This window comes from Phytophthora ramorum (assembly GCF_020800215.1).
Source record: "Phytophthora ramorum isolate Pr-102 chromosome Unknown Phyram_PR-102_s0003, whole genome shotgun sequence".
Classification (NCBI taxonomy): Eukaryota; Oomycota; class Peronosporomycetes; order Peronosporales; family Peronosporaceae; genus Phytophthora; species Phytophthora ramorum.
Window position 1 is genome coordinate 3,385,051 of NW_027150649.1, and position 15,466 is coordinate 3,400,516.

At 52.5% G+C, this 15,466-nt stretch overlaps 6 protein-coding genes across 6 annotated transcripts; 2 read left to right on the forward strand and 4 right to left on the reverse strand.

The window, feature by feature from the left end:
* Positions 1-3,408: 3,408 nt before the first annotated feature.
* KRP23_4161 (uncharacterized protein) lies at positions 3,409-5,648 on the reverse strand (the record flags this gene model as incomplete). Its single annotated transcript, XM_067889087.1, has 7 exons — positions 3,409-3,513; positions 3,591-3,790; positions 3,868-4,128; positions 4,196-4,350; positions 4,783-5,029; positions 5,136-5,567; positions 5,642-5,648. 7 exons carry the CDS (start codon positions 5,646-5,648, stop codon positions 3,409-3,411), a joined length of 1,407 nt encoding a protein of 468 aa, XP_067748279.1.
* Positions 5,649-7,822: 2,174 nt separating this feature from the next.
* KRP23_4162 (uncharacterized protein) lies at positions 7,823-8,626 on the reverse strand (the record flags this gene model as incomplete). Its single annotated transcript, XM_067889088.1, has 1 exon — positions 7,823-8,626. One exon carries the CDS (start codon positions 8,624-8,626, stop codon positions 7,823-7,825), a length of 804 nt encoding a protein of 267 aa, XP_067748280.1.
* Positions 8,627-10,044: 1,418 nt separating this feature from the next.
* On the reverse strand, positions 10,045-10,542 carry KRP23_4163 (uncharacterized protein; the record flags this gene model as incomplete). The annotated part of the gene is made up of 1 exon (XM_067889089.1): positions 10,045-10,542. The coding sequence occupies one exon, from the start codon at positions 10,540-10,542 to the stop codon at positions 10,045-10,047; it is 498 nt and encodes a 165-aa protein (XP_067748281.1).
* Positions 10,543-10,977: 435 nt separating this feature from the next.
* Positions 10,978-12,546, forward strand: KRP23_4164 (Catalase; the record flags this gene model as incomplete). Its single annotated transcript, XM_067889090.1, has 1 exon — positions 10,978-12,546. The coding sequence occupies one exon, from the start codon at positions 10,978-10,980 to the stop codon at positions 12,544-12,546; it is 1,569 nt and encodes a 522-aa protein (XP_067748282.1).
* A 751-nt stretch (positions 12,547-13,297) lies between these two features.
* KRP23_4165 (uncharacterized protein) lies at positions 13,298-14,054 on the forward strand (the record flags this gene model as incomplete). The annotated part of the gene is made up of 2 exons (XM_067889091.1): positions 13,298-13,428; positions 13,496-14,054. The coding sequence occupies 2 exons, from the start codon at positions 13,298-13,300 to the stop codon at positions 14,052-14,054; spliced, it is 690 nt and encodes a 229-aa protein (XP_067748283.1).
* A 664-nt stretch (positions 14,055-14,718) lies between these two features.
* On the reverse strand, positions 14,719-15,387 carry KRP23_4166 (uncharacterized protein; the record flags this gene model as incomplete). The annotated part of the gene is made up of 1 exon (XM_067889092.1): positions 14,719-15,387. One exon carries the CDS (start codon positions 15,385-15,387, stop codon positions 14,719-14,721), a length of 669 nt encoding a protein of 222 aa, XP_067748284.1.
* Between the last annotated feature and the right edge of the window lie 79 nt (positions 15,388-15,466).

The following is a 15,466-nucleotide window of genomic DNA, read 5'->3' on the forward strand; positions in this document are numbered from 1 at the left end:
CGCGGTGTCAGAAGCCCATGTTGATGCAGTATCCACTGCTTTGGTGAAGAAAATTGTGCTCTCTCGGGTGGTAGAGCTTCAAGCGTGGGAAAAGAAATTGGAGTGCGACCGCGAGCGTTTGATGCTGTTGTGGCGCGCCTACCACGATGACATGGGGAAGCTACAAGATGCACTCAATGATGCCTACGCTACTGCATCGATAATTTCAGCGGACGCCACTTGTGTTTCCTGCACGCAAGATTTCAACTCATACGCTGAAATGCTGTACAACCGTCTGCACGGTGATGAATCGGAGTTGTTGACACGCTGGTAAGGCTCGGAACGTATCTGAAATCGGCGGTGCTGTGGTGAATGGTGCTGAAGGACGCTATTGTGTGAATGGTACTTGTGGTCGCCGTCGAGATTCATGCATTTGCTGTATTTACTGATTGAAAAGCGTAAGACACGTCAACTACTTCTTCTGTGGTTTCTTCGTCTTAGCTTTAATCATCTCGCTCAGCAGCTTTTCGGTTTTGGTGACATTGATGACAGCCTGACTTTCAGGGACAATGATGCGGACTTCTGGTGCACAAAGCAAGTGATAGAGCATTTTTAGCCTCAGCGTCGCCCCGGCGTGCGTTGGCATTTCTCCACGCTGATTTAACCACCCTTGTTCGTTTGCTAAAAATGCCCAGCTCATTGCCGCAATATATATACCACAATTGATTGAGTCGGGTTGAATAGGTCCAACTAGCTTAGTCGTTCTCCAACGTGGGAATTCTTCCTCCTTGCCGAATTTGAGTATTCTCCAATCGTTGACTACAGGAATTATCACATCTTGCGCGCGGCTTCGAGCCTTACGAGTCCAGCTGTCGTTGTCCAGAGGGTCGTAAATAAGAGCTTTGCTTGCACGGACGTCAATGATCACTAGAGTCCAGTGTAGATTGACTGAATTACAGGGAGTCACCACAAAATCCACTTCTTTCCCCGGATCGTTCGGCATTTTCCACCGACCTAGTTCTACTACAGTAGACTCCACAAATACCGCTCGACCGTGGCGTCTGCAAGCTATTTGGAGGATCACAGAAATTGGCGAATCTTTAACCCAGTCACGATTAGGGAGCGTGCCAATTAGTTCCGTGATAGTCACTGAGGTTGGAATACCAGTCGTCCCCGCAAATGAAATGTAGCTCGATAAAGATATAAGCCGGAGTTGAGACTTGATGGCGTCGGCGATTTTGCTTTCTAGCACTTCAGTGACGCTAAAGCAGTCAGTTTGAAATTGTTCACAGGTCCAATCGCGTTCCAGCCACGCCATTGCCTTCACATGCAGTTTGTGATCAGATTTCAGACGGTAAAACTCCTGCATTGTCCATAGAACCGATCTGGCAGCACAAAAGTACGAAATCATAAGTATGGATTGTGAATTCAGCACCCCCAGATAATAGCACATATGAGAACGCACTCGTGGTACGGTGTTCGATCTGGAAATAGCTGTAGTGCATATCTTGGACGAGGGATAACAAGTTTAGACAATCTGAGGTCTGTTCTGAGGGTTGTCAAAGCATTTGTCACGGCTGCAAACCCAAAAACCACACCCACTGATGCAACACTGCCTTCAGTTTTCTCGGCATCCACAATGACCTTACACATCCCGTCCGACGCTTTGTTTCGAACAACGGGATAAACGCTGAAGACCTTCGTGATTTTGTCGTGATCAATTGACCTCTCCAGCCATGCCACCACGTCTGCAATCGGAACACCGTTCCCATATTCCTCAGTGGTGACTTCGACACTTACCCTCGGATGTTTCAGCTTCTTCGTGCTATTACGCTTCCTTGAATTAGATCTGCTACTATGCATGCTCGGAGGAAGAGTCATCTGCGTAAGTTGCGGATGTGTGTCTTTGAGTGCCTTCTTCTTTTCTGGTGTCCGAGTCGGTCTCGTTGTCTTACTTTGTGCCACTGGTAACTGTGTGGTAGCATCCTCAGTCAATGGTGGGTGATCGACACCATCGAAAAAACATCCAACACCATTGCCATCACGATTGTGTTGTCCATCACCATTGACTTCACCATGGGTACCGATTTCATCACCATTGGTGCTACCTATAGCCTCATCATCTTTTCCCCGTTGGGGTTTCAACGCGTGATGATCTGCAGTGTTTTTCGCGTCTGCAGCATTGTTGTCATCTGATCCATCGTTCGTGTCAGCGACATGGACGCCCTCGTACTGAAATCTGTCAGCGTTCTTGTAAGGCGTGTTGATTGTTTTCTCCAGTTCCAAGAACTCGTCGTCGGAATCGATATGAGCCACCAAACTGATGTCCAACTCATCGCCCACGACTATAGTCTCTGCAGTAGAGTCACTATCACTGTATTCCTGGAGCTGAACTGTTTCACTAGGCTCATCATTTGAAGCAGAGGTCGACATCCTTTTGAAAGCTTGGCTAAGTCCTTTGCATGCCACTTCAACCATGGCGAGCTTCTTAAAAAAAATATCCGAAGACGACTGCTCCATGTCCCTAATGATAGACGTCAACGTAGACAACACGATATTGTGTTTTTCTACGTCACTTTGTACCAGGACTCTATCTCCAGCTCGCTCATTTCGTTTTAACTTTTTGAACTCCACACGTCTTCGACTGTGATTCCTGACCAGAAAACTTGAGGGAAAATTTGTCTTGGCCACTGTTCGAGCAGCTGACCCCACGAGTTGTCGAAGGTGGCGATTTGCTACAGTGCTCGATTTTAGTGTCGTGGCCATGGTTGAGGTAGCATTATAACTCCATCGCTGGTGTAAAATATGATCAGGAAGAGTTGTGATTTCCTCCGCATCCAGAGCAACGAAGATTGCGTGCATGCACGGCAATCGACAAGACAAATAGTAATCACAGGAGCACGAGAAGTCCTGACGATGCACACGATATTCACCCCCGCGGCAAAAGAGCTTAATTTCACTGTTTGACTTCCACAAAACTCGAATATTTTTTTTTTCACGTTCGTACTCGTGAAATTTCAGCACAATCCGCTCACACACGTACGGGCTGCAACTGTTTGCCAGCTGAAGCACTTCATCGGGATGTCGGGAATTCAAGCGCGTTTGTGAATTACGACGGACGAGATCTCCACGTAACTCGCGCATCGACGCATTTTGATACAACAAAATCCCACCCACGCACCGATCCAAAGTCATACTTAGGTTTATGAGTCTCTTCATTTGCCCCCAACTTGCTTCAAGTCGATTACTGGTGGTGTTGCCAGCAGTGAAAGTCTTCGTGCGGAGATGTGTAGCCCACATTTGTCTACAGTTATACCAGTTCGCCTCCAAGTATTCTGCAAACCCCACTCCACACGTGCGAGCAGTTGATATCAGCGAGGTCCATGCTGTGTCAAACGAGTTTGTAGAAGAAGCGTAGATAGCGGATTTTCACGCCAGCTCAACCAGATCACGGTCGGGGCTGCTGATCTCGTACTTTGGCTCCGTCATTTTCTTTTTTACTGCTGTAATAGCGTGAAATTGGCAGAGCACCACCTGTAATAGGAAAAACCGTAGTGGTCAATGTTGCAGAACAACGCACCGACATTTATTACAAGTTGTTCTCGTCATACCTTTGCTCGTGGGAATTGCGCTTCCAAAATCCGCCACTCGTTAAAGTCTTTATCAATAGTGATCGATTCGGTTATACATTCTCCCACCACACGCAGGAAAAAAGATATACACTCCTGAATGGTGTTCTTCTGCTGATTGCTAACAAGCATTTCACAAACAGAAAAATCCTTTCCATTCGGAGCAGTCACCATGAACTCACCTGTTACCATAACAAAACAGTCAATTAGATATGTTAACAGCGATACTAGAACCTGGAAATTGTGGTATAGTACTTACCTAACAAGAAGCCCAAATTGTTAACATTGTAGGTCCAATCCAAAAGCAAAGCATCCCCCCATCTACGATACGCATCACGTTGCGCCTCGTTCACCAGCATAAGTCCCGATACGACATCATCGTATTCACGAAGAATAAACGCATAGTTCCCCGGAATAGCCACAAATTCATCCATAAATCGAAGTAGTTTGCGCTCTGTATCTGGGCCCCCATATCTCGCCTTGCAGTAGTTTCGAACGTCTTGGTTCGAGAGATCACAATCTAGTAAATCATAAATCGTGTGCTTAGCATTCATCAATAGTACAACATGCTACAAGGCTTCTCGTACCTGTTTCAGCGCAAAGAAATTCGGCCAGGTTTCGCATGGGCACGTCCGCACTGCGAAGTATGTCGAGTAGCTCCAAGTTGTTGTGCATCCACAGCTTCACCGCGACACAGGGCACGGTAAATGTCTTCACTGATGTAGTGGTTGTGCTCGCGTATCTGTATATTGTTAGCACCATTATCAACAGCATTGTCAGCATAATTGTCTGCACTATTGCATGTACCATTGTATACACCATTGGCTTCACCATTCGGAATTTCCGCACTCACCTCATTCTTCGTCTTTATGGAAAAGGACCCATTTGCTGCTCGAGCAACGATGCATGTGATCCGAGCTGAGCACCCCGTAAAGCGATACGCGGTCTGCACACGGACACCTTTACCCTTCCGCCCATCGAAGCACCCATGCGTACAATAATATTGCCTGTAAACGTCTTCAAAGCGCGCCAAAAACCGTTGCGGTATCTCGAACTTTACATACGCATACTTGCCTTTGGCCAACCTGTACATAATGTACGGAATAAGCATTCATCAATAAATTTGTCCGTACATCCATCGCTAGCTGCACTGTATTTATTCATCACAACGTACTCCCTGTTGTTCCTCAAAGAGGGAACGTTGTTGCGCTTCCTGTAAACCAAGAAGTTGGATTCAAGATACTTGTCGAAGTCCTGCTCGAAGCTCGACCAGTCTGACCACTCACGCTTCGCCACAATCGCCTCTGTCGTTACGGAGATATTCTTGTGCGAGGCTGCCATAATCTCACGCTCCTTACTCCACTTTGACGGACGATACCGCTTTTCAGGTGGTGGAACAGCAGACAACTCAGATCCGGATTCTAATAGCGTTACAAAACTTATATCAGATTTTGATACCAAACACACTTCCCGACAAAATACAAATTCGTACCGGCTATTCTTTTTTCTTGAATGAGTTTTCAGGACCTTTATGGCCGCTTCCCGCTGCTGTTGCCCTCTCCACACCTGAAGTTTCGTCACCAGGCACTCTCGTTGTGTTCTCCGTACCCACGTCTTCAGGCACTTGGGTTGCGTTCTCCGTCTCCGCCTCCGCATCTTCCGCATCTTCTCCCCCCGACGTTTTCGGAGCCTTCTCCGCTTCCGCATCATTCTCCACGACCGCATCATCTTCGCCTGGGTTCTTCTTCGCGTCCACAGCTTCTTCCCCTGACTTCTTTTCCGCATACACGCACCCAGTCCCGCCAGTTGCATCCCCCACGGCCGCACAGTCGTTCTCAGCGATCTCTATGTACTCGTCTTTCGGTGACTCTGCGCGGTCGCCCTCTACTTCCTCGTCATCGTAGTCGTCCGTGTGTTCGTCGGAGTCACCATCGCTTCCTGGTTCGTATTCTGACTCGCCTACGCACAGCAATACACAATAATTCCTTGTTAGTGACACATCCGCAAGACATTCCGATTTGGGGTGTACGTACTCGGCATTTGTGAACTTTTTCGGAAATGAAAGGCTGAGGGCTGCACCGGAAACTTACGAATTTATTCTCCGTAACTTTTAATGCTCTTTCTCACCACTGTATCCTGCGCATCGTTGAACCTTATCAATGTACTTTCTCGGAGCTTTCTCGAGCTGTAATTTATTCGGTCAATGGTGTAGCTGGACCTACAGTATCAATGGTGATATAACCACTTCCGGCATAATCCCTGCCGCGCTTCGAGGGCGCTTTTCGCAACGTTTTACCCTACCGGACTCAAGTATACAAAGTGGATGGGCCAGTCGGGGACAGCATCACGTGCCTTAGGAAAAAGTTACGGAACCAAAATATGGCACTGGGAAGCCTTCCTCCACGCATTGAATGCCCACCATGATGATCCTGGGAAAGATGGGGGGTGCAAGTACTGGTACTTCTTGAAGTATTATACATGTATTCATACATACATGTACTGTCTTGCTGGCAAGTTGCTTGAGTCCCATCAAGGGAATCTCCACCATCGTCATCATGGACAACCCGTGTGCATGCATAAACTAAGCCGTCAGTTATCGATGGGCTTTAAGTCAGTTCTCGTTCTTCCCGCCTGCAGACATGAACCTCCACGCGCTGTTCATCTCCGCTGTTGCTGCTGTTGCCCTCTGTGCAGTCGAAGCTGTCAGTATCGACCACGACAAGGTGCAACCATTCGCGCAACCCGATCCTGTCACCGTCTCCGAGAAGGCCGCCGTCCGATTTAAGCCGAGCCTGCGGATCGACAGCGGATGCCACCCGTACCCTGCTGTCAATGCTGCCGGTGAGACCAGTGCGGGTCTAAAGGGAACAGGCCCATCAAGTGGAGATTGCAAGGGGTCGGGCTTGGGGTCGCAGGTGTACCGCAAAACTCTTATCTAAAGGCACCCCTTGCAGGCGACGGTTAAAAAATATCAACCTATCAGATTACTCCATTTTGATCATCTATCATGACATATCAAAAGGCACCCCGGAGATAAATTACCACCAGTCGATAGGTTACGCAGCGAGCTAGCCATTCATCAGCTCTGCACTTCGCCATTACTCAGTCTGCAAGAATGCCCCGAGGAAACCGCCCACGCGTGAAAGGCTTCGAGGCTTCGCCAAGCCAGTGCCTTCGCACTGCTATCAGCTACCAGCGCAAGTATATTATTAATAGCTTCGTCGAGCAGAACGGCATGGCAGCAGCAGTAACACGCTTCTATCCCTCTCTCCAAGCGGAAGCCCGAAAGCGGAAGAAGAGGCAACTGCACAAGTGGTTTGAAGCCCGTGATGACATCGTCAAACAAGTTGCCCAAGGCAACGGGCACCTCTGCAGAGAAACAACGATCTAGCGTCGGCTGCATTCTTCCTCGGGCGGAGGAGGACTACCTAACCTTTTGGATAAGGGACCTGAGGCGTGAGGGCGTACCGACAGCCGCTTTCACCAACTGAACCAGCGAGGTGGCCGTAATCTATTCAGGAAAATATCCTTGATAAATAAATTCCGAGTGATGCAGCTGTTATTTATTTGCAGATGCCTCTTCCCATGCATTCGGCATCCCTGGTGCTGCAAGGGGTGCCTTTTGATAAGAGTTTTGCGGTACGCCCGAGCCGTTTGGTATAGCGACCTGTGGGCCATCATGTACGCGTGGTATTTCCCGAAAGACAAACCGACCTTCAGAAAGGGTGAACGCCATGACTGGGCGAACGTCGTTGTGTGGCTTGACAACCCTGCGCTCGAAAGGCCTACAATGATTGGAGTATCGCCCTCGTCGTACGTGACAACGTACTCGAAGTACACGCCTCCTCCCGCAGACGGGCTCAACGGTACAACCTCCATGATCAACTACTTGGCGGACGCCAACAACCATGGCTTCCACAGTGTGGACACGACTTGGAAAACTGGTGGCGAATTCCAAGACCTCATTATGTGGGAGCAGTTGACCGATGAGGCGCGCGCCGCCTTAAACGACACCGACTTTGGCGAGCATGCGCTGGTCCCCTTCATCGACGCCAACTTCAAGGCAAACCTCGAGAAGGCCTGGCCGTACTAGTGAACGCTGTAGCATGAGACTCGCAGTGCATTGAGAGTGGAAATGGAGATTGAACTTCTTTTACGTCGAACATTATCTTCATCCTCTGGATGCCGTTGTCTAAGCTCCGCTTGCTGAAGTCTTAGCGATAGTTTCCCTCATCCAGCTGCCGCCACATCACTGGTGGTGGGGTGTCAAACATCGGGAATGAGGCCAACCTGCTGCTTGAAGGCCATGCCAGTGACCAATGGGAGTTGCGATACAGTATAGCTAACCGTATTCGAGTGTGCCAGCTAGCAACACCAAAGGCCTCTTCATCCTCCAGCACGCTCTTCTCAACGTCTGACCTCATGTCCTTCATGGCCTCGAGCTCGTCCTGCATGAACGCTTTGAGCACGAATCGCCCCATGAGACTCCGCTTCATCTTGCCCAGGGAGGGCACACCTTCCCACACCTGGTGGATCGAACCGTCTAGATAACGCTGCGGTTGGCACGGGCCCTCGATCTTCTCCGTGGGTGCAGGCTTTTCGCCCTGATCCTTGTACGCGGCAACGGCCTTGTGTGGGTAGACAAACCAACGCAGCCACTCGTGACTCGGCACCAGCTTCTGACCCTCAGGGAACTGCTCGGCCGACGCAATCTCTTCGAAGCAGGCGTCCGCCAGAACAGCGGCCTGCTCCAAGTTCTCGCGACGGTGGGTAGCGATGCTGCGAATGGGACCAGCGCACACGGAGGCATGCACGGTCTCCACGTCGTCAAGCTGCATACTAGTCAGGAACTTCTTCGCCGGGAGGGAACTGGTGGAGCGTGAAACGTGACGCCACGCTCCGTTGTGTGGGTCGTACTCGGACTGCGGCAGGAACTTCCAGCCGTGGTTGGTCACGAAGATTTCCGCCTTGAGGATGTACGCCACCTCCTCTTCGTCAGCGAAGTACGGAAAGCCCATGCGAGCGACTCCCGGCTTCAGCACCTCTTCCTTGACTCCAATGGCGCCGAGTTGTGGAAATATAGATTCATATTCGCAGTTGATTGTAGGCCTCAGTCATTAAACAATCGATTATTACAATCTCGACAAGCCAAAAGGCGACGATTGCAATCTCTTGTCCTCACTACACCATTGCTACCCTCCCTGTTCGTTTCGTTTTTTTTTATTGCATTATGATCACTTTCGGCAGTGTCACGAGAGCTTCAAGCATTGTATAACCAAGCTTTCCATAAGCGCTCTTATTGAGGGTAGAAAAGCAGGACAACAACCGTCATCCGAGGAATTCAACTCACATAATGTAGTAATCACCTCGAGATTCTTTACAGATTTCTGCTTAGACCTGGTACTATTATAATCTATAATAATAGTGCATATTACTACGACGAGAGCGACGAGAAGAGCTAGTCGGCAGACAGTTCACCCAGTAATGCACAGCATCGCTGCCTGCTGTACAGTCATAGAGGTAGGTGGTTGTGCTCCAGTCTCGCGTTTAATTGCTGCAGAAATGTGCTGCATCATAATCCGCCACTCTGAATAGGTTTGCCGCTTCCTCCTCGTAGATAGATCGCCTGTGCCTGCTCCTCCCTGGTTGCGCTCAGCTTCGATGCGCTTCAGACCGGCGAAAACTGTTTTCATGTCATCAATGTAGGCGACAGCGAGTGCAGTTTCTTCTACCGGAAGATGTCTTTAATAGCACTTCGATAGCCGCTGAGGGTTGTAACCTTGAGAGTGTTTTCAGTGTCGTTCACCTTAGCTAGCAAAAAGGCCTCAAACTCTTTCGGCGTAAATACATTGACGTCAATTTCAGCGTTAGAGTCAAAGTACCTCGCAGAATCCGTCTTAACCGCATGGATCCATGCAGAAATGCCGCGCCGATAGCTGCGGTAAGCCATTTGAGTCCTGGAGGTTGTACATGCGCGGTGAACGTTCTCCGCGTTGAGAGACTCGGTGGGTGGCATTGAGGAGCTCGGAGTAGCACCACTGCTTCTCGCAATAATGGTGGGGTCTTCGGGGGAGAACGATCGCGCAGAACGGGATGGGGGCATGGGGAAATGCTGAGGGTTGGGAACTGGAGACTATGTGAATCTGAGCGATTCTAGCCAATGATATAGCCCAGTCTGTCGTACGACGAGCTGTCGTACGAAATGCACGTCAAAAACATTGTTGACTAGAAAATAGGACACATGTTTTGCCATCAATGTGAATTATCAGCGATATGTACACTAAGTTTTACTATAAGACACGCCGCCAGACGGCAGTTCTCAAGAGACAAGATATGTCTTACGAAAGCGCATGAATCTCATTGATCATTTGTCTAAGCTTAGCTTCAATTTTCTTTCTTGTAGCAGCAAACGCTAAACGGTGCAGCACTCGCCTATCTAGATCATACCGACCTCGGGCATGTCAGAGGACGGCGAGCGGAACAAACTGAGTTGACACTTGGACGAGAGTTGGCTGGCAAAGTTTGACGACGGGACCGGCGTCACTGGGGACTTGAGGTGGCTGTTGCACGGTGTGGCAATCTCGACTTCAGTATGCGAGATACGGTAGTCAGGCTTCGACTTCGCCGTCTTGCTCACTCGAGAAACTGCAAGACGCTGACGAAGCGAGGAGAAAGCGGACAGTCCCCGCTCGCGAATGCTCGCAACAAAGGCCTTCAACTGCCGCCACCGACCGCCGCCAAGACTTGAGAGTACCGACATCTTTCTGGACGACGCTGGGTCATCTGGGAAGTCGGGCAAGGGACTGCCCAGCACACTGAGCGTCGTTGCAATAAGCGCGCTATTGTTGGTGTCTGCGAGCTCTGCGTTCGCGTCGTAGCTGGCCGAAATCGTGACAGTCGACAGTCGGTGGCGATAGGCGTACACACGTACCATCGTGAAGGCGACAGCGAGCACCACGAGACCTGCGAGCACGCCGACGTAGATGGCTAGCGTGAAAGTTGGCGACTGGTCTTGGGACGCCGTCTTGCACACTGCCGCCTTCCACCGCGACAAGCCACGACGAGCAATTCCATCGGGTCGCTGCGAACAGGACGCGCTGAATTCTTTGGTACTTGCTCATCATACTACCATCCATTTGTTGTGGAACATCGTCCCGTCGAGATGCGAACCCGTTGATTGGCCCAGCACGTTGAAGTTGAATGTAGCCATCCTCATATACAGCATCAACCGATCCCGTAACACAGGTAATTTACGTTGGACACACCATTCCGCGGGTCCTGTATGCGTCAAACAAAAGCTCAAGCTCACTTCTCATTCTTCAATCTGCCGTCTAGAGCTCAAGTTTGTGTGTGTGTAAGCCTCCGCCCAATGGTCCAGAAGAGCAAGACCGCCACCACCAGCACGGGCGCGCCCATCCCGCCCAACGGGCTCACGGCGTCGGCCACCGCCGGGCCACGCGGGCCCATGGTGCTGCAGGATTTCGCCTTCATCGACCACATGGCCCACTTCGACCGCGAGCGCGTACCCGAGCGCGTGGTGCACGCCAAGGGCGGCGGCGCCTTCGGCTACTTGGAGGTGACACACGCTGACATCACCAAGTTCTGCAGCGCCAAGCTCTTCAGCAGCGTGGGCAAGCGTACGCCCGTGGCCATCCGCTTCTCCACGGTGGGCGGTGAACTGGGCAGCGCCGACACGGCGCGCGACCCGCGCGGCTTCGCCATCAAGTTCTACACCGAGGAGGGCAATTGGGACCTCGTGGGCAACAACACGCCCATCTTCTTCATCCGCGACCCGATCCTGTTCCCGAGCTTCATCCACACGCAGAAGCGGTTGCCCAGCACACACCTCAAGGACGACGACATGATGTGGGACTTCTTCTCGCTGCGACCCGAGACGCTGCACCAGCAGAGCTTTTTGTTCTCGGACCGTGGCATCCCCGACGGCTTCCGCTTCATGAACGGCTACGGCAGCCACACGTTCGCCAATGTGAACGCCAAGGGAGAGACCACGTACGTCAAGTACCACTTCAAGACGGACCAGGGCATCCGCAACCTGCCCGTGGATAAGGCGGCCGAGCTGGCCAGCTCCGACCCAGACTACGCCATCCGCGACCTGTACGAGGCCATTGCGAACAAGCAGTACCCGTCCTGGACGCTGTACATCCAGGTGATGACCCCGGAGCAGGCGGCCAAGGAGAGCGTGAACCCTTTTGACGTGACCAAGATCTGGCCCCACAACAAGTACCCGCTCATTGAAGTGGGCCGCCTCGTGCTCAACCGCAACCCGAGCAACTACTTTGCGGAGATCGAGCAGATCGCCTTCTCCCCGTCGCACATGGTGCCGGGCATTGAGCCGTCGCCCGACAAGATGCTGCAAGGCCGCCTGTTCTCCTACCCGGATACGCAGCGCCACCGTCTTGGTGCCAACTACAACCAGATCCCTGTGAACCGCCCGCTGAAGGAGCCCCAGACGTACCAGCGCGACGGCTTCATGGTCGTGAACGGCAACATGCACGACGCGCCCAATTATTTCCCCAACAGCAAGAACGGCCCTCCCGAGGACACGGCGCGACGCTACCACTCGTACCGCGGCGACCACTCACTGGTGGACAAGTTCTCGACTCACGACGACAACAACTACTCGCAGGTGGGCGAGTTCTACCGCCAGACGCTGGACGCCGCTGCACGCGAGCGCCTCACGGACAACATCGCCGGATCGCTGGTGAATGCGTCCAGGCCTGTGCAGGCGCGCGCCATCGCCAACTTCACCAAGTGCGACCCACACTATGGTCGCCGCGTGCAGGAGAAGGTGGACTCGCTGGCGCAGCAGAAGCAGCGCGCCGCGCCCGCGACGCTTCCAGCACCGGCCAAGCTGAACCCGCCCCGCAAGCCGTTCGTGCCGGCGCCACCCTCAGACGACGTGGCTCCGCGACTGTAAGCCGCTGGGTGGCGTCGAGCGTGGGCGCCTAGCCGGCTGCTGCTGCAATGGTGTTGAAGTTTAGTGCAGCCATTTCAGTGATTGGCAGAGCTGACGCGTGCGTGTGAAAAGGAAACGGTAATGGAAATCAATGGCAGGAAACAACGAACTCAAAGTGAACAACCTTGTCCGTGCTGTTGTCAGTTCTGTTGTCTCGGGTTCGAGCTGCAGCGTGGTAATACATGTACAACTTGCGTTTCATTCAAAGTGTAGCCATCTTGTTCACCTAGCGAAATGGAAAGTGAGTGATCAAGTCTGGCCTGGATACTGCCAAGCAGCATCCACTTGCACATGCTGACGGAAAGAGTAAAAATCTCTTGGTCTGCGGAGTGCCTGCCCGTCCAGTTGTGCAGTCGCTGTTACATGTATGAGTGACGTGGCAGTGGCATCGGCTAGCGAGGCCAATCTGCGAGCGTCTTCGCGGTTTTTCATCGAGATACAGAGAAACGTAACAGCCGCTATCGATCCTCCTTTTACTGATACTCTGTGTACAGATAATATAACATTTCACATTTTTTGGATCAAAAAGCATAAGCTCATATTATCTGTCATAAAGACTTGATACCTGCAATATCAACTGTATCCAACTAATATTTGATATCGCGCAGAGCAAATCCATGAGAAAACATGTTTTTCTCGCTTCTTCCCAAGCAGCACCAAGCGCCGCATACTTCCAAACGAACTGCGCACTCGCTTCTTCTTCCCATTCTTCATGCCGGAGCCTTCGCACCGGCGCACGGCCTCAGAGCTGGACATGAGTTCCATGCGTCGCATCAGCGACGCGCTGCTCCTGGCTCAGAATCGCGCGCGCCACTCCACAGACCGCGCGAATCAGGCGGAACAGTACGAACATTCCTCTGACAATTAGTTCTCACCCATTTCTATTAACTAACATATTTCTATGCAATAGCGTCCTGCGACTCGTGCTGACCCAAGTGGACGTCCCGAGACTGCGTGTGGACTCCCTCGCTGACTGGGAGATGCTGCGCGCTGCTGTGACTGCCAATCCGCTGCTTCTGACGAGTCCTCGACGACGAAGCGCGTCCTTCGGCGACCTGCTGGACCCCACAGAAGACGCAGCGTCCATGGCGTCCTCTTCCTATCTGGAGGACGTGGCCAAGGACGTGGTGGCCAATCTGAACGCCGCCATGACCCGTCACAAACGATACGTGGAGCAGCTGACACTGCCCCAGCTACATTTCTCGTTATGGAGCCACAAGGACGGACTCTTTGGTCCCGTGCACTTCGTGGCTGGACTATTGGCTGGGGTTGTGGTCGGCGTCGCAGTGACGAAGCGGTGGCAATTGCAACTGATGCACACACGAGAGGCGACGCCCTCGCTGTTCGGCAAGCTGGCGAAATGGTGCAGTCGACGAGCACCGCCAGCAGGCACGCCCTGGCATCTCATTCCGCTGCCGACGGACGAGTACAGCTTCCTGATGCACCCCGCGACGGTCGAGGTCGCGTGAGATTTATCAAGGTACAGTAGGACACAGGATATGTAGGCTAAGCTGGTAGGCAGCGACGACGGACGCACGCTGCCGATGGTTTGACGTGGTGTTTGGGCGACTGGTCTCCACGGACAAGCAGCGCACAGTATGATTGACTTGATTGATACGGAATACATGTAGATTAGCGTCCGCGCGACTGCTCGACACGGTGTGCAAGCAAGAGCCGTTCTTGTTCAATCCGGTTCCTCCACCGCGTTCGTGGCCAATTGTGGAGTGGTGATGCATCCTTGTTGGACATCCTTTTCATGGGCGCTACTTCAAGCAGCACTCTAGCTATGGTGGAGCTGTCCGACGTAGAACACTATTTGCATTTTCTGGTTTTGCTTATATTTTCTGACCTTTATGCTGCTCTGTCGCCATAGGTATCTATCGCCGACTGGGCTCTACATCTCTCTCCTGCAAGAAGCAAACAGAGGCGTCGCTCGCAAGCAAGCACCTGGGAGGGCAGCACGCACGGGTGGCAGGCTGCTTCCAGTCATGGGCTCGCTGGCATTTGCCGACTTGCTGCTCAAACGAGAGCAGGCGACGGAGGCAGCTGTGACGAGCGCCTACCTGTGTCCCCCACTCTGTCGCACCCACAACAACTATCACCGCCACCCACGTCGCCGCCTTCTCCGCCTACCTAGATGGAGAACTCGTTAAAGCTGCTCTTGTCCTTCTTGCCCTTAGCCTTAGCCCTGGCCTTCTCCTCGCGAGCGATCCTCACGGCGGTAGGCTCGGTTGCTTTCTTCTTCTTTCCCTTGGCCTTCACAATGGACTTGATGTCCACCACCTCAGTAGTCGTGGGCTCAGGCTCCGCAGCCTTGACCGGCTTCTTGCCCTTTTTCTTCTTCTTCTTCTTGTCCGAGGAGCCGGCGGCCGAGGGCGTCTCGGCCTTGTCCTCCTTCTTGGGCTGCTCCTGCTGGACCTCGTCCGTCTTGATGCCGAGGTCGGCCAGCGCGGCCTCGAACTCCTGTCGCTCCAGCTCCTTCTTCTCCTTCTTCGACAGTGTGCGGGCGGGAGCCGCCGCCTTCTTGGGGACCGCGGGCTTGTCGTCCTGCTCGTCGTCCTCTTCTTCGTCCTCCTCCTCACTCTCGCTGTCGTCTTCCTCTTCTTCCTCTTCCTCTTCAACCGCTGCCGCTTCGACGGGGGCGGGCGCCGCGTGCAGCTCGTCGTCGCTGTCGTCGCCCCACGCGGAAGTCGACTGGTTGTTCACGAAGGACGCGAACATCTTGTTCTGCGCCGGCTCATCCGACTTTTTCTTGCGCTTCTCCGGCTGCAGCGCCGAGAAGACGTTGCTCTGCGTGCTCATGACGGTGGGGACGGAGGCTGGAAGTACGGAGGATCCCGGATCTGGATAATGAATGGAAAGGGGGGCCTCGAGGATACCA